Source organism: Pongo pygmaeus, chromosome 9, assembly GCF_028885625.2.
Source record: "Pongo pygmaeus isolate AG05252 chromosome 9, NHGRI_mPonPyg2-v2.0_pri, whole genome shotgun sequence".
Lineage (NCBI taxonomy): Eukaryota > Metazoa > Chordata > Mammalia > Primates > Hominidae > Pongo > Pongo pygmaeus.
The window spans coordinates 72,717,658-72,741,383 of record NC_072382.2 but is presented as its reverse complement, the minus strand read 5'-3'; the positions used below and the strand labels follow the sequence as shown (position 1 = coordinate 72,741,383).

The 23,726-nt window shown below is 39.4% G+C and overlaps 1 protein-coding gene and 1 non-coding gene across 8 annotated transcripts in view; both read right to left on the bottom strand.

The window, feature by feature from the left end:
* The window catches only part of NUP98 (nucleoporin 98 and 96 precursor), a 121,586-nt gene that overhangs the window by 26,134 nt on the left and 71,726 nt on the right, over window positions 1-23,726 (bottom strand). For all 7 annotated transcript variants that reach the window (XM_063671964.1, XM_054440114.2, XM_063671966.1 and 4 more), the window contains 8 exons: window positions 22,524-22,822; window positions 20,058-20,171; window positions 18,753-18,891; window positions 13,110-13,287; window positions 11,858-12,022; window positions 5,517-5,699; window positions 4,273-4,429; window positions 1,538-1,967 (listed from right to left, as the gene is read on the bottom strand). In XM_063671964.1, the coding sequence (XP_063528034.1) occupies window positions 1,538-1,967; window positions 4,273-4,429; window positions 5,517-5,699; window positions 11,858-12,022; window positions 13,110-13,287; window positions 18,753-18,891; window positions 20,058-20,171; window positions 22,524-22,822 (1,665 nt within the window). The remainder of the gene's footprint in view (window positions 1-1,537; window positions 1,968-4,272; window positions 4,430-5,516; window positions 5,700-11,857; window positions 12,023-13,109; window positions 13,288-18,752; window positions 18,892-20,057; window positions 20,172-22,523; window positions 22,823-23,726) is intronic.
* Window positions 14,047-14,148, bottom strand: LOC129009110 (U6 spliceosomal RNA). Its single transcript, XR_008492650.1, has one exon. It is a non-coding gene; the product is annotated as a U6 spliceosomal RNA (small nuclear RNA).

Here is a 23,726-nt window from a genome sequence, read left to right as displayed (position 1 = left end):
AGAATAGAAAATGAACCTAAGACAGAAGCTAGGATTTTCACTTCAACCAAACCACTGTTTCTTTTTATGATTACAAACAGCATGCAAACATTTCACTGTGGTTTTAAAGAAATTTTGTTTCTTAAACTATACTGAACTTATCTGCTATATACTGGGGGAAAAAAATCATCTGATCAATGCATTCAGAACACAAAGGCTTCTTAGGCCAGATTATAACAAGCATGAGAATCCTAACAGACTTAGAACTGGCTAAAACTCAAGGGCCAAAAGCTATTGTGGGATACCTATTTCTCAAATTATACTTGGGTACCAAAAGTCATGAGGCTAAGCTTCTAGATACTAAAGAACTGATTCTAAATTACTATGAGCATATAACTAAGCTAGGCTTGTTCCAGTTTTTTTTTGAGATGGAGTCTCACACTGTCGCCGAGGCTGGAATGCAGTAGCGTGATCTTGGCTCACTGCAACCTCTGCCTCCTGGGTTCAACGGCGATTCTCCTGCCTCAGCCTCCTGAGTAGCTGGGATTACAAACGTGCACCACCATGCTGGGCTAATTTTTGTAATTTTAGTAGAGATGGGGTTTCACCATGTTGGCCAGGCTGGTCTCGAACTCCTGACCTCAAGTGATCCTCCCGCCTTGGCCTCCCAAAGTGCTGGGATGACAGGCGTGAGCCATCGTACCCGGGCCCTTGATCCAATTTTTAAGATTGATATTAATAACCTTCAAAATTCACAAGATAATGCTTAACCTAGAATAAGTTTAGGATCAATATTCTTAATTGTGAGGTTCAAGAGACATTGTTGTTTTTTTTCTTTCTTTTTTTTTTTTTTTGAGACTGAGTCTCACTCAGTTGCTCAGGCTAGAGTGCAATGGTGCGATCTCGGCTCACTGCAAGCTCCGCCTCCTGGGTTCACGCCATTCTCCTGCCTCAGCCTCCTGAGTAGCTGGGTCTACAGGCGCCCGCCACCATGCCCGGCTAATTTTTTTTGTATTTTTAGTAAAGACGGAGTTTCACCGTGTTAGCCAGGATGGTCTCGATCTCCTGACCTCGTGATCTGCCCATCTTGGCCTCCCAAAGTGCTGGGATTACAGGTGTGAGCCACCGCACCCGGCTATTGTTTTTTATTTTTTCAAAGTCAACTTTAAAAATGAAGGATAGGCTGGGCAGGGTGGCTTATGCCTGTAATCCCAGCACTTTGGGAGGCCAAGGTAGGACAATCACTTGAGCTCAGGAAACATTAGCTGGGTGTGGTGGCGTGTGCCTGTAATCCCAGTTTATCAGGAGGCTGAGGCAGGAGAAGAGCTTGAGACCAAGAGGCAGAGGTTGCAGCGAGCTGAGATCGTGCCACTGTGCCCCAGCCTGGGAAAGAGTGAAACTCAGTCTCAAAAAAAAAAAAAAATACACACACACACACATACACACAAAGACTATATCTAGAAAGATGACAAAGCAGGGCCCTATCCTCCTGATAATGAATAGTTTTTTTCACCTATCATGTTGCCTTTCTCAAAAAGCATCAAGAAACGTGACTCACGGTTTAACAGCTACTGGATTGGGCAGGAATCCAAACTCCACAGAATCAGCAATCTGATGATTTTCTAGTTTATGAGAGCCATTCAGCTGTTCTCCACTATTAGCAAGAGTCCAGTTGGGGCCCCAACCAACACGAAATGAGCGTCCCATGAATAGGGCCATGTCCATCAAGAGTTTTCCCTTGCCATAGGTGACAGACTTTTCACGAGGGACTAGGCCTAGTTGCCTACGTGTACCCACTGTTTTCAACGGAACCTCAGGGGCTGGGCTGGGCATTGTGAACACAGAAGTCAGGGGTGGAGGGACAGACCAAGAGGATGTGAATGGGATATTCATTAAAGATGCTGTTCTGGGAGTACGGCATTCTTGCACAGAGGCACTTGGTGAAAGAAAAGCTCCACTTGTAAATTTTGATTGTAGTAACCCACCAACTGAAATGAAGAGGGAATGAAGGGGAGAAAGACTATTACAAAACACAAGCTATTGTTTCTTGAACAGCAACAAAAATCAGTAAGGCTGAAATCATTCAATGTTTTATCAAACTACTTATATCAGATGTGGATGACCAGAAGGAGGCTAAGGCAGATTTTGCAGAAATTACTCTTTGAACTAGGAAATCAAGACAAGATTCTAATGATGATGATGATATCTACAACAATAATAAAAGCAACACCACTATTAATACTATTTAAAAATATGCAGCAAACTCTGTATAAGTCATTTGTATATGTTATTTCATTTCACTCTTCAAAAACTTTTTTTTTTTTTTTTTTTTGAGACAGAGTCTTGCCCTGTAGCCCAGGCAAGAGTGCAGTGGCATGATCTTGGCTCACTGCAACCTCTGCCTCCTGGGTTCAAGCAATTCTCTGCCTCAGCCTCCCGAGTAGCTGGGATTACAGGCGCCTGCCACCATGCCTGGCTAATTTTTCTGTATTTTTAGTAGAGACGGAGTTTCACCATGTTGGCCAGGCTGGTCTTGAATCCTGACCTCGTGATCCACCTGCATCAGCCTCCTAGAGTGCTGGGATCACAGGCATGAGCCACTGCGCTTGGCCTCAAAAACTTTCAAATGATTAGCATTATTATCATTCCTATTGTATATATGAGAAAACTGAGCTCAGATAAGTGACTTGTCCAAATCTACAAAGTGACAGGACTAGGAGATAAGCCAAGGTAAGTCTGGCACCACTCCTCATGCCCTTATCAGAATCCTAAAGGTAATGATTTCTTAGGACATATAAAAGTAAGATCAAAACTCAAATTCCTATTCTACTCTAAACAATGCTACAGTCAATGAAATAAAAACACACTAGATATCTTACAATTGAACATGTGACCTTCTGAAGGACAGTTCTTTAAAAGAAATTTTTTTTAACATTTAAATTTTTATCTAGCTAGCTAGCTATTATAGGGATGGAGTCTTGCTATGTTGCCCAGGCTGCTCTCCAAATCCTAGCCTCAAGCCATCCTCCTTCCTCAGCCTCCTAAAGTGCTATGATTATAGGCATGAGCCACTGTGCCCGGCTGAAGGACAGTTCTTATTACCAGTGCCTGTTTCCCAATTTTACATGGCTTTTGTCTAAAGCATGGAGTTAAGAGTTATTGAAGTACCAGATTTTCATGTAGTATCCATTATGGAAAAGGTTATTAAGAATGTTTAACTGATACTTTATTGGTTAATATATTTTCTTTCTTTCCTCTATACCAAAGGGAAGTTAAAAGTATTTTTAAAGAGCAAAGTTGATAATAAGGGAACTCAAAAGAATTGAAAAATATTTAGTTTTTAAAGCAATATAAACAAATGTCTCTCTGCCAGTTCCTCTGGCTTTCAAAATATGTTGAAACTACATCTGCTTAAGTTCTTTGCTGATATTAAAACTTTATTTCCAATCCCACATAGTTACAAGCCCACTAGAAAAGAGAAAACTTTAAAATCAAATATGTAATCACTTCCCTGGGAATTTTAAAAGGTTTAGTGAAAAGTAGAAATCTGATGTGCTCTGTGCATTACGAGAAGCAATACTTGTCCCTAGAAGACAATAAGACAGTGCTGTAAGGACTGCACAAAACGAGTACAGTGCGGGACAACTTGCTGAACTAAGTAATGTTATAAAAATTGGGAAGTCAGAGCTTACTATCTAATCCACATTCATAAGCAAACAAAAACATGAACCTAAACAAAGCACAAATGCTTTTTTTCTCCATACACTTCTGCATCTGCACAAACAGAGGTAATTCTAGTTCTTAAAAACCGGCCACTCCTGCCAGGTGCAATGACGCATACCTGTAATCTCAGCACTTTGGGAGGCTGAGGCAGGATGATCAGTTGAGGCCAGAAGTTTAAGACCAGCCTGGGCAAGATAGCAAGATCCATCTCTATAAACATTTAAAAAAATAATTAGTTGAGTAGTGGTATATGCCTGTAGTCCTAGCTACTCAGGAGGCTGAGACAGGAGGACTGCTTGAGCCCAAGAGTTCAAGGCTGTAGTAAGTGCGACTACATAACTACACTCCAGTCTGTGCAACAGAGAGAGACCCTGTCTCTAAAAACAAAAAACCTGGCTACTCTTAATGAATACTTATGAGTACAATTTCTCTTAGCACCCTTATGTCATAGGTATAGTTGTTTGGCAGATACTTGCTAGAGAAGTCCACTTGGGTTAGAAGAAGAAAAGTAAAAAGCAGGACTTGATGACTGTACAGCTTTCTTGTAAAATAGCATCTTTTATACTGTACCTAGTGAACGAGTTTTCGACGAGTGGGATGCTGAAATGGGGAGTCTGGGAGAACAGATTTCTTGAGAAGTATCGGCTTTGGAAGGCAGGCGACTGAAGCATTGATCCAGTGCCATATCTACATCTTCTTCATCAGTAAGCAATGATGCTTTCATGATCTAAAAAGGCAATATCTATAGAATGAATGTGCTTCCCAGAATCAAAACGCCATACCAAAAAAAAAATGCAGTTTACAACAACCAAAAATATTGTTCCTCCTCAAGGCTGTGTACAGAGCTAGTATATTTGTGTGATGGATGGACCCCATTACACTGTGTGTGCTTTAAAGGCAGAATTCATATAATACTTCTCTTCTTTCTATCTATAGCGACTCACCAGAGCCTGGCACACAGCAGTTGCTATGTTTGCTGATACAATAATTTTAAAGTCAAACATAAGTCAAAGGTGAAACACATAACATGCCAAAAGGCATTGGGATAAAGGGAAGTAAAGACATAGCTTAAAGAAACCTGTGCTACCAGGTACTAAAATTTTTAAATTTTGTGGAGCACATACAGAGTCTTACAAAGTAATATTTTATAGAGAAAAATCAGTACTGACAGCTGTTATATGACTTGCACAAAGTAATAAAGTTACAAAATTGGGATTGGGGCCGGGCTCAGTGGCTCATGCCTATAATCCTAGCAATCTGGAAGGCCAACGCGGGCAGATCACCTGAGGTCAGGAGTTCGAGACCAGACTGACCAACATGGTGAAACCCCTGTCTCTACTAAAAATACAAAAAAAAAAAAAAAAAAAAAAAAAAAAAAAAAAAAAAGTAGCCAGGTGTGGTGGTGGTACACGCCTGTAATCTCACCTACTCAGGAGGTTGGGGCAGGGGAATCACTTGAACCCAGGAGGTGGAGGTTGCAGTGAACCGAGATCACACCACTCCACTCCAGCCTGGGCGACAGAGCAAAGACACTCTGTCTCAAAAACGAAACACAACAAAATTGAGATTGGAACTAGGACTCTGGATTCTAATGCAGTAAAAACCAGAAACCCTATCTACTAGTTCTCAATATAGCCTTATCTCCTTGAATAAGAGAATGAGGCCCAGACATTGGCCATATTCTTGTATTTTTCTTTCCCATTACAGTGAGCACTCAATGATCTTAATAACCAAGGAAGAGACCTGATCCTATGCAATGGAGATAAAATATTAGTTTGGCTTTCTGTCGTAAAAAAGGTGGGTTAGAACTTCACCTGTAAGACATGTGGATTAATTCCCAGTGAAGATGCAATATGTGTTGAGGCAGACACAGGTTCCTGATCCTCAGGCATGCTCTCTTCTAACATGGTATCCAAAACTGGCTCCTGGGTGATATCTACCATGTCACTGTCCAGTTCCACAACCCTCCCTAACTGCTCCACCTCTGGGCTCTGGCTCTGTAGACAGCAGAAAGATCAGGAAAGCAGCATTAAATTACACCAAACAGAAACACACTCTAAATCAGATTTACTTTATTCAGAATATGATATAGCAATTATTAGATTCAGCCCATTCTATGGTGAGGTAAGGTAGCAGATTTGCTAGAGTGATTTAAAATCAATTACCCCAAGATAACCCAGTACTTTGATCCAAATAAGGATTCATGTAGTCACCCCATTCTAATATTATGACCTGGTGTCTGGGACCTAAACCAGCACCCATAGTGAAACAAATGGTGCTCTTCAGAGACAAAGATTATGCTTTACTTGATCTAGCTAGCAACTACAATTTTCTGATTTACACAGGGTCACCTTTTCCTAACACTGCCTTGTAGCCAGAAGCCATTGGAAAAAAAGAACAAAAGGTACAAATATCAAAGTCTCCAGTAACTTTGCTTTTTCTTAAAAACATTAAGAAATAAATTTCTAGTCAACACAATCTTGGGTCTGGAATTTAACTTTTGGGTTACTGAATCCTAAGGTTAGCTGGGCTCTACTTGTGCAGTACCACATAAGATATGAGCACTGTCTACTCTTCCAAAAAACAAAGTAATAATATTAGGAACAATTTTAATCTGGGAAGAATCCCTTTATGTTTAAAAATGTCAAGAGTTATATTTACATTTATTAAGCAGTTTTAAAGACAACTATGCCTAACAGTCTATGATTTAAAAGGGTAAACACTCAAAGCTGAAACACACTGTAAATTAATTGGTACAGTACAAATTCAATTATCTATATCCTAAAATGTTAGCAAATGACTAAGCCAATATTTGAAATATTTTCAAACCAAAAAAAATTCTAGGCCGGGTTTGATGGCTCAAGCTTGTAATCCCAGCACTCTGGGAGGCCAAGGTGGGCAGATCACTTGAGGTCAGGAGTTCAAGACTAGTCTGGCCAACATGGTGGTGAAACCGTCTCTACTAAAAATATAAAAATTAGCTGATGTAGTGGCACGTGCCTGGGATTACAGGCACGTGCCTATAATCCCAGCTACTCGGGAGGCAGTGGAGGTTGTAGTGAGCCAAGATTGGGTCACTGCACTCCAGCCTGGGCAACAGAATGAGACTCTGTCTCAAAAAAAAAAAAAAAAAAAAAAAAAAAAAAAAACCTGAAGGAGGAAAAAGCCCTGGTGATGATACCCAGGGCTCTCACTTAAATTTTAAGAACAGTGGCTGGTCACTGTGGCTCACACCTGTAATCCCAGCACTTTGGGAGACTGAGGTGAGTGGATCACCTGAGTTCAGGAGTTCGAGACCAGCCTGGCCAACATGAAGAAACCCTGTCTCTACTAAAAATACAAAAATTAGCCAGGTGTGGTGGCGTGTGCCTGTACTCCCAGTTACTTAGGAGGCTGAGGCAGGAAAATTGCTTGAACCTGAGAGGTGGAGGCTGCAGTGAGCCGAGACTGTGCCACTGCACTCCAGCCTGGATGAGAGTTAAACTCATCTCAAAAAGAAAAATAAATTAAATAGGCTGGGTGCGGTGGCTCACGCCTGTAGTCCTAGCACTTTGGGAGGCCGAAGTGGGCGGATCAACTGAAGTCAGGAGTTCCACACAAGCCTGGCCAACATGGTGAAACCCCATGGTGAAACCCTGTCTCTACTAAAAATACAAAAATTAGCTGGGTGTGGTGGCACATGCCTGTAATCCCCGCTACTCAAGAGGCTGAGGCAGGAAAATTGCTTGAACCCAGTAGGTGGAGGTTGCAGTGAGCTGAGATCACGCCACTGCACTCCAGCCTGGGCAACAAGGTGAGACTCTGTCTCAAAATATATAAATAAATCAATAAATAAATTTTAAGAACTGTGGGAAAACTTCTACTTCATAAGTATACACACATTTGGCTCAACAGATCGTGAAGGCTTGATAAAATGGTTTATGGCTTACTGTTTTCTGTGTCTAGCACATCAGTAAGTTCAACAATTATTTAGTTATTTCTATTACCTAATGCAGTGCTTGGCACCTGGTAGAGAAAGCAGTAAACTATAAAAAGATAAGAAGGAGAGTGAGTGGGAGGAAAGAAAAAATGGGGAGGGGAAGAGTGGTTCCAATTTACTATACTACTCAACAAAGGAATACTGCTAATAGCAAGAGATGCTTACCTTGAACACTGTTTCAGATAAAATGAGAGGATTTCATTAAATAACCAGATTAGAGACCTAAGGGACTCGTCGTATGTTTACGAAGAATGCTAAGAATCAAGGTTTTATTTATTCTATTCACACAAACAGACTTCAAACCTACAAGATATCACCTAATAAGTAGACAAGGGGGAAGGGAATTACTATGAAACTATGGTTAAGTGCCTAGAATGCCCTATATGTAAATTTTGTTGAAGTATATCTAAGTAATTTCAACATACTCCCCAAAGCTGTCTGTGTACTTATTTTCCTGGATATCTTGGCAGATCAGGTACCCTTTTTAGGCCAGTCCTGAAAGGAAAAGTGTACTTAAAAAAAAAAAAAAAAAAAAAAAAAAAAAAAGATGGCTCATAAGTAACTGAGGAAAGGGAAGAGAAAGCCTACTGGGAGGTCTATGGAAAAGAAAGGCATGTATAGGGAGAAGCAGCCAAGGAGGACACCATTTTAACTCTCCCTTTCCTACAGTGTAATAATCTCTTGAAGGCAGCATCATATTTATTTCCAAATAATGGCATGGCCCATTACAAATACTAACTACACAGATTATATCTGTAAAATGATTGTCTAAATATATGGAGGGTAAGGTTTCACAACTAAAACCTTCAATGACTTGAGATATCTCAAAAGACTGTTCTTCATTGAAACAAGGCTGCCAATACCTAAAGATATATAGCATTGCTTAATTCAGTAGGAAAAGTAAGATATATCAAGACACCCTCATTCAACAGAGTGAATGACAAGTCCAAGGTCAAATAGATATTTAAATAATTCATACTGTCCTCTCAGGCAAACAGTTTGATCCAATATAACTACTATTGTTGCCTGTCTCAAAAAGAACTAGTTTTCTAACTGTAAAGAATGTTTTCGGCTGGATGTGGTGGCTTATACCTGTAATTCCAGCACTTTGGGAGGCTGAGGCAGATCACTTGAGCCTAGAAGTTCGAGACCAGCATGGGCAACATACTGAGACCCCATCTCCACAAAAAATAATCACTTTTTTCCTTTAAAAAAGTTTAAAACTTAATTTAGGCAGGGCGCTGTGGCTCCCGGCCTATAATCCCAGCACACTGGGAGGCCAAGGCAGGATACTCATTTGGCCAAGAATCCGAGACCAGCCTGGGCAACATAGCAAGATCCTGTCTCTAAAACGATAAATAAATAAATTAGCTGGCATGACAGCATGCACCTGCAGTCCCAGCTACTTGGGAGGTTGAGGTGGGAAGGACTGCTTGAACCCAAGAGTTCAACCAGCCTGAGGAACATAGGAAAACTTTGCCTCAGAAAAAAAAAAAAAAGTCATTAACTTATTTGAATGGATTCACTTAGTGAACAACGCTAAATTCCTGAGCAAGCCAATTAGCCTGCCTTGATGTTACTGAACACAAGTTACACTTCAGTTATAAGGCTGAGGTAAAAACCTACACGTATCTCTACCTGAGTGCCAAAGGCCTGAGGTCTTTCAACATAGTTTTGAAACCTGATTGCACATTTCAACCACCTGGGGAGAAGCATTAAAATATAAATATGCTTGAGCCCCATGCCAAATCTGTGGAATCTAAGTCAAGCTTACCAGGGCATTGATGCAGCCAGCTGGAAATTGGACCCCAGACCAGGATTTTGAAACTAATGTTCTAACCACAGAACAAAATACTCTGCAACTACCTTAATTCATCTGTGTGACTAAGGTTTATCTGCCAACCAACATTTTCTCTAACCTAAAAGGTACAGGAGAGAAGATCACATGAAAATTTAGTTACCTTTATGTTTTCTGGTTGCTTAGACTTACTTGCTTTTTTTTAAGAGCAAAAGCGAGGCTTAAGAACCAACTGGAAACAGGGGACTGACGATATTATATAAAAGGTAATGGAACAAATGTGACCATTAAAGAAAAATACACATCTTCCTAAATACCTAAAGAAACAGGCCTCTCTCCCGAAAGAAAAAAAGAAGCTGAAGTTGTGCAATCAGCCTCTTTAAGGGGTGAGGTGACGGTACGCCGTCATCTTGACACAGAGATGAGAAGACTGCTGTTTCCATTTTACTGAAACGGCACAATTAGTTTCCCCATGCCAAGTAAAATGTAGAGTCTTTGGTGCTAATAACAAACCACTGGCATTTCCCATCAGCCTCACTTGGGTCAGTAAGCAATAAATATGAAAGAATTCTCTAGAGTCCTACATTTCTGCTCCAACATACCAAGCTCAAGGCCTTCGAAAATAATGCAAGTAAACAAAACCTAAAGTCTGGACATCTAAATACCTCTATCCATTTCTCTCATTTCTGCTCTCCCCAACCAAAAGGTCAAAGACCATTTCCACTTCCTCAGACAAAGCTACCTGCCCATTTTAGGCTAGCCGTGGTAACTCACGCCTGTAGTCCTAGCACTTTGGGAGGCCAAGGTGGGAGGACCACTTGAGGCCAGGAGTTCAAGACAACATGAGTTGACGCCAACATGGCAAAATCCCCTCTCTAATAAAAATACAAAAAATTAGATGAGCGTGGCAGTACGCCCCTGTAGTCCCAGCTGCTTGGGAGGCTGAGGAATGAGGCTGCTTGAACCTGGGAGGCAGAGGCCACAGAGAGCCGAGACTGCACCAATGCACTACAGCCTGGGCGACAACCCTTTCTTGAGGAAAAAAAAAAGGAAAAAAAAAAGCTACTTGCCCATTTTAAATCCTTACTACCTCTTTTTGCTAGAACCTTGATCTGAAATTTTTGGGTGCTCAATTTTTCAAAGAGCTCTCACATACACAAGTGTCAATATAGGAGTTTATAGTTATTTTTCTACTACTTCTCTTCCGGCAATTAAAGAACCTAGAAACTACTGATTGTCAACATTACAAACATTTTCCTGTCTGTCCATAAATGAAGCTTTTCTTTTTCAGCTGGGCCAACTGGAAAGAGGTTATCTTTAAGATCTTACATATTACTTTTATTACAGAAAATAAGGCCATCTGACTCTTTCCCTCAGAAATATATATATATATAATAAATATATATAAGATTATAAAAAATTAGGAAAGAAGGAGATGATACAAAGCATATGACAGACAAAATGAATATGGATAACTGGAAAATCAAGTCTATTTATAGCATTTCATTTGTCAATGGAGATTTCTTAGGGGCATTCTAAATGCTACAAAGATTATAAACATAAAAGTCAATATATTTCCATTTTCCCACATTTATCATACCCTCCCCTCACCCTGTACGCGCAAACATGTATATACACACATTCTCCAGAAATGCCTCCTAAGAGATTATTTAATAAATTATAAAAACCACACATTTCAGCAGCCATAAGAATTATAGCATAGAAAATACCAAAAGTCTAGCTTTCAGCAGCTGAGAGGTAGAGGATGCTTTACAAAGAAATCCCATATCAATGATACAAGTAATTGCGATAAACAATGTAGGCCCTGATCTCCCCAAGCCAAATAATTCATTTACATTCCAAAACTATTTTTCATAAAGATTATGTACTATTAAAATACAAATATCAAGGTTACCCGAAGTATAAGCAAACAATTTTAAAAAAATGGAGATTAAAAACCCTTTCAGAAAGCTAATTTAACTTTTAAAAAACCATGGAGGTAAAGAAAAAGATTAAACTGCACATCAGGTAGTCAATAAAGGCAGAATTCACTGTGCATGAACCCACATGAGCAAATCTTAAGTTAATCACTGAGCGGAGAATTCAGCAAGTCCAAATGAGAGAGAACAAAGGGTTTAAAAATGACAATCTGTAGAGGAATAATCCAAACAGCAAGAGAATTCTTTAAATCTCTCCAGTAAAAAGACAGATGCCTGCATGACCTCACACCCTCCCTTGTACTTGTTTCAACGTGATTGCCAATGTTTGTACTCTTCAAAGTTCCAAGGGTCATAAAACAGCTTTGTATTAGCTGAATGACTTGCTTTCAACTTCGGTATCACGGATTCCATTCAAATTCACTGTCCTTTTTTCTCTACCTGAGGTGGAGGTGCAGGTTTGCCATTAAGAGCCATCTGCAAGGGGGTAGTCTGGCCCGCAGGAGGCAAAGGAGCAGTCTTCAACTTCTTTGTACTAGTTTTAGATGGATGCTCCTCCTCCTCTTCATCAGAATCCTGAAGGCCATACTTAGAAAAATGGGAGACCTAAGGAAGAGAAGAACCCCACAAAACAACTTAAACATTATGCTTTCCCAATACCTTCCTTTGCAATCTTGCAGCATTACCTTAAGAAAAAAGAAAGAAAAGGAGAGAAATATCAAAGTATTTAAAGCAAAATATATCACCTATCACACTTTTATCTAAGATTTAGAAGACGTTTGATGTATGCTCTAGTTGCTCATACTAGTAAATTAATAAAGATTACATAATATACATTAAAATGTCATTTAAACTGTAATCATTAATATAGGAAACTTAAAGACTTGTTTTTATTTTCACAGACATATATTGCCTGTTATCCTCTATCTACCCAAGGGCCTTTAACAAGTTAAATAATTCAACCAGCCTAGAATGGGAGGAAATCATTGGATTAAACTATTAAAGGAGAGTCAACCTCTTCATCTCCAAAAATCTTTAAAAGTAAGCATGACAATTACATAGGAAGAGTTGATCCAATAGACAACTGCCTGATGAATTGCTGAAGTCCCTAATGATGACAAACATTAGAAAAACTACACCTTAGAAATGTATTTATAAATCCTCATAGGAGTCGGGTAGAGGACTTGAATCACGAGCCCTTAGAGTTTGTAAGAACTCATTACTGCTGGATTTTAACTAGGTTTGTAGTTTGGAGTGAATCATAATGTATCTGTACATCTCTTTCCGAATTTCTAAAAATAAAGAGAATTTGGCTGGGTGTAGTGGCTTACACCTGTAATCACAGTACTTTTGGGAGGCAAAGGAGGGAAGACTGCTTGACCCCAGGAGATGGTGACCAGCCTGGTCAACACTGAGAAATCCCATCTTTACAAACATTTTAAAAAGTAGCCAGGCATGGTAGAGCATGCCTGTAATCCCAGCTACTTGGGAGGCGGAGGCAGAAGGATTGCTTGAGCCCAGGAGTTTGAGGCTGCAGGGAGCTATGATCCCACCATTGTACTCCAGCCTGAGCAACAGGGCAAGACCCCCATCAATCAATCAATAGAATTTAGGAAAGAATCCCTTCCAACATAAACGTTTTGTGACTCCAAATATAGTTTATAAAAGTCCGAACTGGGTTAAATGACTATACCTTAAACACCCAAGAACCAGTTTCAGGCCGGTATTCTTTGAATTGAGCTCCCTGTTTCCTTGAAACTGCTTCCAATCTTCCTTCATAGTTGATATCAGCAAGGCGATCTGGGCTCTTTATTAAACAACGAGATGTTTTATCTGTTGGCCAAACTCCATCCAATGTAACTTCAGCCTTCCTGTAAAACATAACCAATTAAAGTAAAAACGCTTCATATGTAAAACCAGAAAGCCAGCTAACACATAAATAGTGAATAACGGTAACTATGTTGCCTTGGAATTATTCTGCATGTGTCATAAACTTGAGTTTTGCCCCATAAGCTTAAGAGCAAGGAGTCACTCCTACATTGACAACTCAGTATCTGGTTCTAGAGTCAGACTGCATTTATTTAAATTACCACGGTACATCAATTATTTCCAATCTAATCTTCACACTTAAGCTAGGAATCACTAACTTATTTAAGTTACAGTCCAGTGGTACGAACCAAGTCTTATGCAGGTCTTAAAGGGCTACTGTACTAAATAGTAATAAAAAACAGCTACTACCCATTTACTAAAAACAAATGCTTGGAAAATGAAGTATCAGGAATATCGGTGTGAAGATGACTACAAGAGTGGTAGTGTACCACTTCTAATATTAATACCAGAGTTCAAGTGTTGTATCCTATTCATTTTGTATGCCTTACACCTAAACACAGTGACTACTAGGATGTAATAGGTAGATGCTGCTCTCCATTTCCTGCTTCCCAGAGCCCCTGGCAAATACCACTCTACTTTGTTTCTATAAAGTTGACTTATCCCAGATATATCACAACATAGTACTTGTCTTTTTGTGACTGGCTTACTTCACTTAGCATGTCCTCAAGGTTCATCCATGTTGTAGCATATAACAGAATTTTCTTCCTGAGGCTAACATATATTTTTTAATTTTTAAAATAAAAAATATGGAATGCTTCATGAATGTGTGTTATCCTTGTTAGGGGCCATACTAATCTTCTCTGTAGGCTGAATAGTGTTTTATTGCATGTATATACCACATTTTGTTTACCCATTCACTTATCAATGAACATTTGGGTGACTTTTACCTACTGGCTGTTGTGAATAGTGTTGCTATGAATATGGGTATACAAATGCTTGAGATCCTGCTTTCAATTTTGTATATATACCCAGAAGTGGAGCTGCTGGATCAGACAGCAATTCTATTTTTAACTCTTCCGGGAACCACCATACTGTCTTCCATAGTGGCTGCACTGTTATACATTCCCACCAATGGTGCACAAAGGTTCCAATTTCTCCACATCGGCAGACACATGGCATTTGCTTCTTATTAGACTGAGTCTCGCTCTGTCACCCATGCTGGAGTGCAGTGGCACATTCTTAGCTCACTGCAACCTCTGCCTACCGGGTTCAAGTGAGTCTCGTACCTCAGCCTCCCAAGTAGCGGAGAGTACAGGCGCCCGCCACAACACCTGGCTAATTTTTGTACTTTTAGTAGAGACGGGGTTTTGCCATGTTGGCCAGACTGGGCTCAAGCTATCCATCCGCCTAGACCTCCCAAAGTGTTGGGATTATAGGCGTGAGCCACCGCGCCCGGCCATTTTTTTTTTTTTCTAGTAACCATCCTAATGGGTATGGTATCTCATTGTGGTTTGATTTGCATTTCTCTAATGATTAGTGATGTTGGGCATCTTTTCATGTACTCCTTGGTCATTTGTATATCTTTGGAGAAATGTTGATTCAAGTCCTTTGCCAATATTTTCTTCTTTTTTGTTTTGAGAGAGAGGGTCTCCCTCTCCTGCTCAGGCAGGACACAAGTGGTATGATCACAGCTCACCGTAACCTCTGTTCGAGACCAGCCTGGCCAACATGGTGAAACTCCTGAGTTCAGCTGAACCTCCTGCCTCAGTCTCCTGAGCAGCTAGGACTACAGGTGTGTACAACCATGCCTGACTACTTAAAAATTTTTTTTTGTAGATACAGGGTCTTCCTATTTTCTTGAACTCCTGGCCTCAAGCAATCCTCACTTCTCTGCCTCCCAAAGTGCTGGGATTACAGGCATAAGCCACTGCACCCATCTTCTTTGCTCATTTTTTAAATGGGTTATTATTTTTGTTGTTGCTATTGAATTGCAGGAATCTTTATATTCTGGCTATGAACCCCTTATCAAATATGATTGGCATATATTTTCTCCTATTCTTATAGGTTGCCTTTTCACTTGTCTTTTGCTGTGCAGAAGGTTTTCAGTTTGATACAGTGTCATTTGTCTATTTTTGCTTTTGTTACTTATACTTTTTGATGTTATATCTGAGAAATCATTGCCAAAACCAATGTTATGAAGCTTTTCCTCTGTGTTTTCTTCTAAGAGTTGTACATTTTTGGATCTCATGCTTAGGTATTTTATCCATTTTGGGTTAATCTTTGTAAGTGGTGTAACTTCACTCTTTTGTATGTGGATATCCAGTTTGCCAGCATCCTTTGTTGAAGAGACTGTCCTCTCCCGATCAAATAATTTCTTCTTTTTTTAAAGTTTTTTTATGTGTGCCCCACACCACCCTGCCCCCAAGTAATTTTTATACCTTACTGAAAATCATTTAAGGCTGGGCGTGGTGGTTTACACCTATAATCCCAACACTTTGGGAGGCCAAGGCAGGCCAAAAACTTCACCTCAGGAGTTTGAGACCGGCTGGGCAGGCAACAAGGCAAAACCTCATCTCTACAAAAAATACAAAAATTAGCCGGGCGTGGTAGTGCATCTCTGTGGTCCCAGCTATTCAGGAGGCTAAGGCAGGAGAATTGCTTGAACCTGGGGGCAGAGGTTGCAGAGAGTCATGATCACACCACTGCACTCAAGCCTGGGCAACACAGCAAGACTCTGTCTCGAAAATCATTTGACTATATAGATGAAGTTTTATTTCTGGGCTCTCTATTACATTCCATTGGTATTTATGTCTATATGCCACTACCATACTGTTTTGATTATTATAGATTTATAATAAGTTTTGAAATTCCGACATGTGAGACCTCCAAATTGTTCTTTTTTGAGAGTGTTTGGCTATTTGGAGATTTCTGAAATTCTATATGGATTTTTCTATTTCTATAAATCATGCCACTGGGATTTTGATAGGGACTGCATTAAATTTATGCTTCACTGTGGGCAGTATTGACATTTTAACAATATTAAGTTATTTTCTTTGACATGTGGTCTCGCTTTGTCACACAGGCTGGAATGCAGTGGTGTAATCTGCAACCTCCACCTCCCAGGTTCAAGCCATTCTCTAGCCTCAGCCTCCTGAGTAGCTGGATTACAGGTATGCGCCACCACGTCTGGCGAATCTTTGTATTTTTAGTAGAGGTGGGGTTTCACCATGTTGGCCAGACTCACTTGTCTCAACTCTTGACCTCAAGTGATCTGCCCACCTAGGCCTCCCGAAGTGCTGGGATTACAGGCATGAGCCACTGCACCTAGCTGAACAATATGAAGTTTTCTAACTCATGAGTATGGTCTGTCTTCCATTTTTGTGTCTGGTGTACTTTCTTTCAACAATGTTTTGCAGTTTTGTATAAACAAGTCATTTACCTCTTTGGTTAAGTTTATTTGTGTGTATTTTATTCTTTTTGATGCTACTATATATATGAAATGTTTTCTTAATTTCTTTTTGTTGTTAGTGTATAGCAGTGCAACTGATTTTTCCATGTTGATTCTGTATCCTGTAACTTTGTTGAATTTGTTTATAACAGTAAGTTTTTATGTGTGGCATCTTTAAGGATTTCTACATAAGATGTCATCAAAGAACAGAGATAATTTTACTTCTTTTCAAAACCGTATTAACTTTTATTTTTCTTGCCTAATTGCTCTGACCAGGACTTGCAGTAGTATATTTGGGAAAAGCGGCAAAAGCAGGCATCCTTGTGTTGACTTGTCTCAAAGGAAAACCCTTCTGTATTTCAACATTATGATATTAGCTGTGGGCTTTTCATACATAGCCTTTATTAATGTTGAGGTAGTTTCCTTCTATCCCTACTTTGTTAAGTGCCTTTTTGTTGTTGTTGTTGAGTGCCTTTATTATGAAAGAGTGTTGGATTTTGGTAAATATTTCTTCTGTATTATGATGATGATGATGTGGTGTATTCCTTTATCTTGTTGGTATGTTTCACTGACTTTTGTATGTTGAGCCATCCATGCATTCCAGAATAAATCTTTTGGCCATGATGTGTAATCCTTTTAATATGCTGTTAAATTCTGCTTCCTAGGGCTCTGTGGATGACTGTTTCATCGATATACTCATCAAGTGGTCTGTAGTTTTCTTTCCTTGCAGTGTCTTTGGTTACTGAATAAAGTAATGCTTGCCTCATAGAATAAGTGTGGAAGTATTCCCTTCTCTTCAATTTTTTGGAAGAGTCTGAGTAGGACTGGTGTTATTTCTTTAAATGCTTAGTAGAATTCACCAATGAGGACATCTGATTCTAGGTTTTTCTTTTTTTGACAAGTTTGTGATTACTGAGTCAATCTCTTTACTAATTATTGGCCAGGCACGGTGGCTCATGCTTGTAATCCCAGCACTTGTGGAGGGCGAAGTGGGCAGATCACCTGAGGTCAGGAGTTCAAGACCAGCCGGGTCAACATGGCAAAACCCTGTCTCTACTAAAAATACAAAAATTAGCCGTGCATGGTGGCGGGCACCTATAATCCCAGCTACTCTGGAGGCTGAGGCAGGAGAATCGCTTGAACCCAGGGGGCAGAGGTTGCAGTGAGCTGAGACTATACCACTGCACTCCAGCTTGGGCAAAAGAGTGAAACTCTGTCTCAAAAGAAGAAAGAAAGAAGAGAAAGGGAAAAGAAGGGGAAGGGGAAAGGAAAGGATCGATCGATCTGCTCAGATTTTCTATTTCTTCCTGATTCAGGGTTGGTAGGTTATAAAGATAAATGATTTTAACTATAGCTCTTTCACTTGACTAAAGAGATATTAGAAGCTAGGATCTCACACTAAAATAGAGAGTTAAGTATAGCCACAGCAGAAACAGGAATAAAGCAAAATACTATTACAAAGAGTTTTTGAAATTAGCAGTAGGACCCAATAAAATCAGGGAGGCTGGGCACCGTGGCTCACACCTGTAATCCCAGCACTTTGGGAGGCCGAGGTGGGAGGATCACTTGAAGTCAGGAACTCAAGACCAGCCTGGCCAACATGGTGAAACCCTGTCTCTACTAAAAATACAAAAATTAGCCAGGCATGGTGGCGGGCACCTACAATCCCAGCTACTTGGGAGGCTGAGGCAGGAGAATCGCTTGAACCTGGGAGTCGGAGTTTGCAGTGAACTGACATCATTCTACTGCACTCCAGCCTGGGCAACAAGAGCAAAACTCCATCTCAAAAAAAAAATAATAATAATAGTAAAATGAAATGAAATGAAATAAAATAGAATCCAAGGAATGTAAAAAAAATAAAATCAGGGAAAAGGAGTTCAAAATCACAGTATAGCATTTCTTTGCCATTTATACTTTTAAATCAAAGTAGAGACAATAAATGTACTCTATAGTAAGGAAAGCAAGCTACAGAAGCATACATCTAAACACATTTATGTTTACAGAAAAAAAAAAATTGTGATTTAGCTGATAATTTTCTGTATGTACATAAACTCTTACCTATTTAGCCCTTCACCCACAGGTGGTTTTTGGTTATCATCTAAGTAGACAATTACTTCTTTCCTTCGGATATGCACAATATCATCCAAATTTAGATTTGTCAAATTCACATCTCCTTCAAAATAGATTGAACCATAACCTATAAATCAGAGCAAATAGTTAAAAATTCATTCTGTATGAAGGCAAATACCTACTTTACAACTATAGTGATTAAACAATCACAAGGAGAAAGCAGTTTTAAGTATTAGTATTTTAAATCATTCAGCAATTCCTAGACTGGTAAGAATGGGGACTTAGGGAGTAACTTCAATTACACTGTTATTTGATTTAAAATCTACATTTTTCTTTTCTTTTCTTTTTTTTTTTTTTTTTTTTTTTTGGGCAAAGTCTTGTTCTGTTGACCAGACTGAAGGTCCTGGCTTACTGCAGCCTGAACCTCCTAAACTGAAACAATCCTCCCACCTCAGCCTCCCAAGTAGCTGAGACTACAAGCACCTATCACCAGGCCTGGCTAATTTTCTTTACTTTTTGGTAAAGGTGAGGTCTCACTATGTTGCCCAGGCTGTTCTAGAACTCCTGAGCTCAAGTGATCCTCTCACCTCAGCCTCCCAAAGCACTAGAATTACAGGTGTGAGTCACTGCGACAGGCCTAACATCTGCATTTTTATAAAACTTCCATTAGCCTCAAAACAACCTTCTTAAATCTCTTCCCATTTATCTATAATGCCGCTATATAAACAAACCTTCGCACTTGGCCTGGCATATGGGTTAAAATGCCGGAGCTCTTTTTAATACAATATAGCACAGTGGCATTTCCCACAAGAAAATTTTCAGTAATAACTTAATAACATGAAGTTCATGCTAAGTGTTATACATCTCTTGCCTATTATTCAATTTTCTCAGTAGTTCTTGGTATTCCAGTATTTTCTTTAATTACAGAAAATTAAAATGACCCAAATAGTTACTAGCACCAAAAAGGTATACCTAAGCCCAAAGAACATTATATGGTTCTGTGTTTCTCAGGAGGCTGAGGCAGGAGAAATGCTTGAGCCCAGGAGTTGAGATCTGCCAGGCAATGTAGCAAGACCCCATCTCAACAGAAAAAATAAAATAAATACAAATAAAAAAATTTACATGGTTCCAGTCTTTCTTGTTTTGTTACTTATCAGTCAAAGTATCTAAGATTCAGGCCAAGGTGGGCCCAAATGTAGGAAAATAAAGATTCAGCTATCAAAAGCTTCCCCTAATTACAAAAATAAGGTGCAACTCTCTGGCTTAATCACTAAGTGCTAAACTCACACTTACCTTTCCGACCAATAGTGAAGTCAGAGACAATGCACTCTCCTTTTTCATTGGTAATTTTAGCAAGGTCATCCATAGATGGAATAGTATAGTAACCAACCTTAGTGAGAATAATACCTGTGACAAAAAAAAAAAAAAAAAAAAAAAAACAGAAAAAAAAACCCTGAAATAATCAGCAACTAAATCATCATATAAAGAGAAAATATATCAGAATGAAGAATTTTCCAAACTACTTTTCTACCAAACATGATTCCTAGGAGAAGGGGTGTGCGGGTGTGAGAGAGAGAGAGAGAGAGAGAGAGAGAGTGTGTGTGTGTGTGTGAAAAGCTTCATGGTCAAATAGGTTTGAAGAACATACATATGATACATCAAAGAGTCTAAAACTTACAGTAAATAGCCTTTTAAACTCTGCTTAACCTCATGTTTTTCCAGATTTAACCACAGAACCTTATTTTCAAAGGATACCCATTAACATCCCGGACTATAAAAGGCATCCCATAAAATACTCTGAGAAAAGCTTAATCAGCTTTTTATTTTATTTTACACACAAGGATACCAAAACCTACAGTGGAAATAACTTGCGTTGTTTTATATTGTAATTTAACAATAGAAGTAGATACAAAACTCCAAACCCAATTCTTCTTGTTTCATTGCCTGTTTCCCATAGACCTCTTTTATCTTTCAAATTTACACTCCCAAATAGAACGCTAAAAGAAAGATGAAAAATCCAGCCAGGCAAGGTGGCTCACACCTGTAATCCAAGGACTTTGGGAGGCCAGGGTGAGTAGATCACTTGAGGCCAAGAGTCCAAGACAAGCCTGGCTAACATGATGAAAATCCATTATCTACCAAAAATACAAAAATTAGCTGGGCATGGTGGCGGGTGCTTGTAATCCCAGCTACTCGGGAGGTTGAGGAAGGAGAATCGCTTGAACCTGGGAGGCAGAGGATGCAGTGAGCTGAGATCACACCACTGCACTCCAGCCTGGGCAACAAAGAGCAAAACTCTGAAGGAAGGGAGGGAGGAAAGGAGGGAGGGAGGAAGGAAGAAAGGAAGAAAGAAAGAAAAAAATTAAAATAGAAAAAAAAATACCAAAATAAAAAAAGCAGAGCGCTGAAAAACTCAAGGAAAGTAGTGTAACACTGGTGTGCTTGCTTGCTCTATTCACTCCTTGTCCTACTTGTAGTTAGATATAAGGCTAACTTGCCCTCTGAGAGAAAAGTATTTCAGGCCAACATCAGACCAAACTCCAGCCTCCAGCAGCACCCACTTGTATACTTGCTTCTTGGGAAGGGAACTCTAAATTGGGTGGCAGCAAACAAGGTAAATGAAAAAACTAGAACTAATATAAAACTTCCTATTAAAAAGATATATAGTAGCATAATAAATTCATGTAGATATACATACACAAATACAGATTAAGCACCTGGAATTCTTTTTTTTTTTTAGGAGACAGGATCTTGCTCTGTCGACCCAGGCTGGAGTTCAGTGGCATAATCATAGCTCACTGCAACCTTGAATCCTGGGTTCAAGCGATCCTCCCACCTCAGCTTCTGTAGTAGCTGTGACTACAGGTACATGCCACCACACCTGGCTAATTACTTTTAAGTTTATTGTGGATATCAGGTCTTGCTATGTTGCCCAGACTGATTTCAAACTTCTGGGTTCAAACGATCCTCCCACCTAAGCCTGCCAAAGTGCTGAGCAACCACACCCAGGCTACCTGGGATTCTTACTGTCAAAGTAAAAGTTCTTTCCTTATGATACTAAGTGACCAAATAGATATATAATGGCAACAAGAAAACTAAATATAAATTTTGCAGACACTTCAAGAATACCACAAAACACCCAAAATGGGCTGGGCATGGTGGCTCATGCCTGCAATCCTAGCACTTTGGGAGGCCAAGATAGGAGGATCGCTTAAGCCCAGGATTTTGAGACCAGCCCAGGAAACATGGCAAAACAAAAGATGCAAAAATTAACAGGGTGAGGTATCATGTGCCTGTAGTCCCAGCTACTCGGGTGGCTGAGATGAGAGGTCCTGAACCCTGGAGGCTGAGGTTGCAGTGAGCCAAGATTGTGACACTGCACTCCAGCCTGGGCGACAGAGCGACACTGTCTCAAGAAAAAACAAAGAAACAAACAAAAAACAATAAGCAATCTATCCGAGTTTACAAAGCCAGGGAAAATATCAGGGTAGTCTCTTTGGCTATAAAATTTGGGTTCTTTAGACTACACCAGGATAATTAAAGATGTATGAATTTTAATACTCTAAGGTTCAAAGAGTATGCGAACTCTGAATCAACTAAAGCATAAAACTGTTTAAATATTAAGCTCTCCTATGTGGGATCACATAAAATAATACTTAAAATGCCAAACAGCTGACTTCCATATGTTGAATATCTGCAACAAGCAAGTCATCTCAAATGACTGGTAAGAGATTAAACATGCACCAATCTGAACCTGACCTGCCGGGTGCATATGGTAAGAATTATTTTCTATTTCTTCTCGGTCATCCTGAAGTGACTCATCATGAAAAGAGGTTTCTTCACTGCTTCCTTCCAGCCCATTTCGCAAAGCAGCACGCATGTTTAATGCAACAATGGTATCATCCACACTGCTGCTGCTGTTGTGTTTATTTCCAGCACTTTCTGGGGTTTGCGGAATAGGTTTGGCAATAGGGTTAGTATAAAAACGTGACACAAGGGAATCTTCATCTCCATCCTGCTGGTGATTCTCATCAACAGGTTTGCTTAGGAAACTAAATCTGAAAAGGAAAAGAAATAATACCTTAGCCTCTTGTAGTAGTAATAACAATGATAATAGCTAATTAATACCGAGCCTTTACTAAGTGCCTGGCACTGTTCTGGATAGTTCCATGGTTCCATGTATTAAAAATTCACTTAATACTCACTACAGCAGTACTGTGAAACAGATAATTACCATCTCTATTGTATACTCTCCTATGTGGAATCAAATAATGGGTTAATTTTAAGATTAAAAACTGAAAAAAAGTTAGATTTTTAAGATTACAATCAACAAAATGTTAGAAAATGCTTTGTAAATAATAATAATAAAAAACACTAGAATTTTATCCAAAAGAAAAAAAAACAGGAGTGCAAAGGTGTCTATACAAAGGGTTTCTTTTTTTTTTTTTTTTCCTTTTTCGTGATACAGCCCTCAGGAGGCCCTGAGAACATGTGCCAGTATATAAGGATTTTTACTGAAGCACTGTTTTGAGTAGAGGAATACCGGATAATCTAATTGTCCACTAACAAGGAAATGGTCAAGTTATCTTAACATTCACAATAATGACTTATGCAATCATTAAAAAAGAAAAGACAAATATATTCATACAGATAATGGAAAGGCATTTCTAATAAAATAAATGGAAATAAGGTTACAGAATATAGCATTCATGCATAATCTTTACATTATAAAATATATTTATAAAGAAATAAATTTCGGCTGGGTGTGGTGGATCACGCTTGTAATCCCAGCACTTTGTGAGGCCGAGACGGGTGGATCACTTGAGGTCAGGAGTTCAAGACCAGCCTGACCAACATGGCGAAACTCTGTTTCTACTAAAAATACAAAAAAAACTATTGGGCGCGGAGGTGCATGCCAGCTACTCAGGAGGCTGAGGCAGGAGAATTGCTTTAACAATTCAC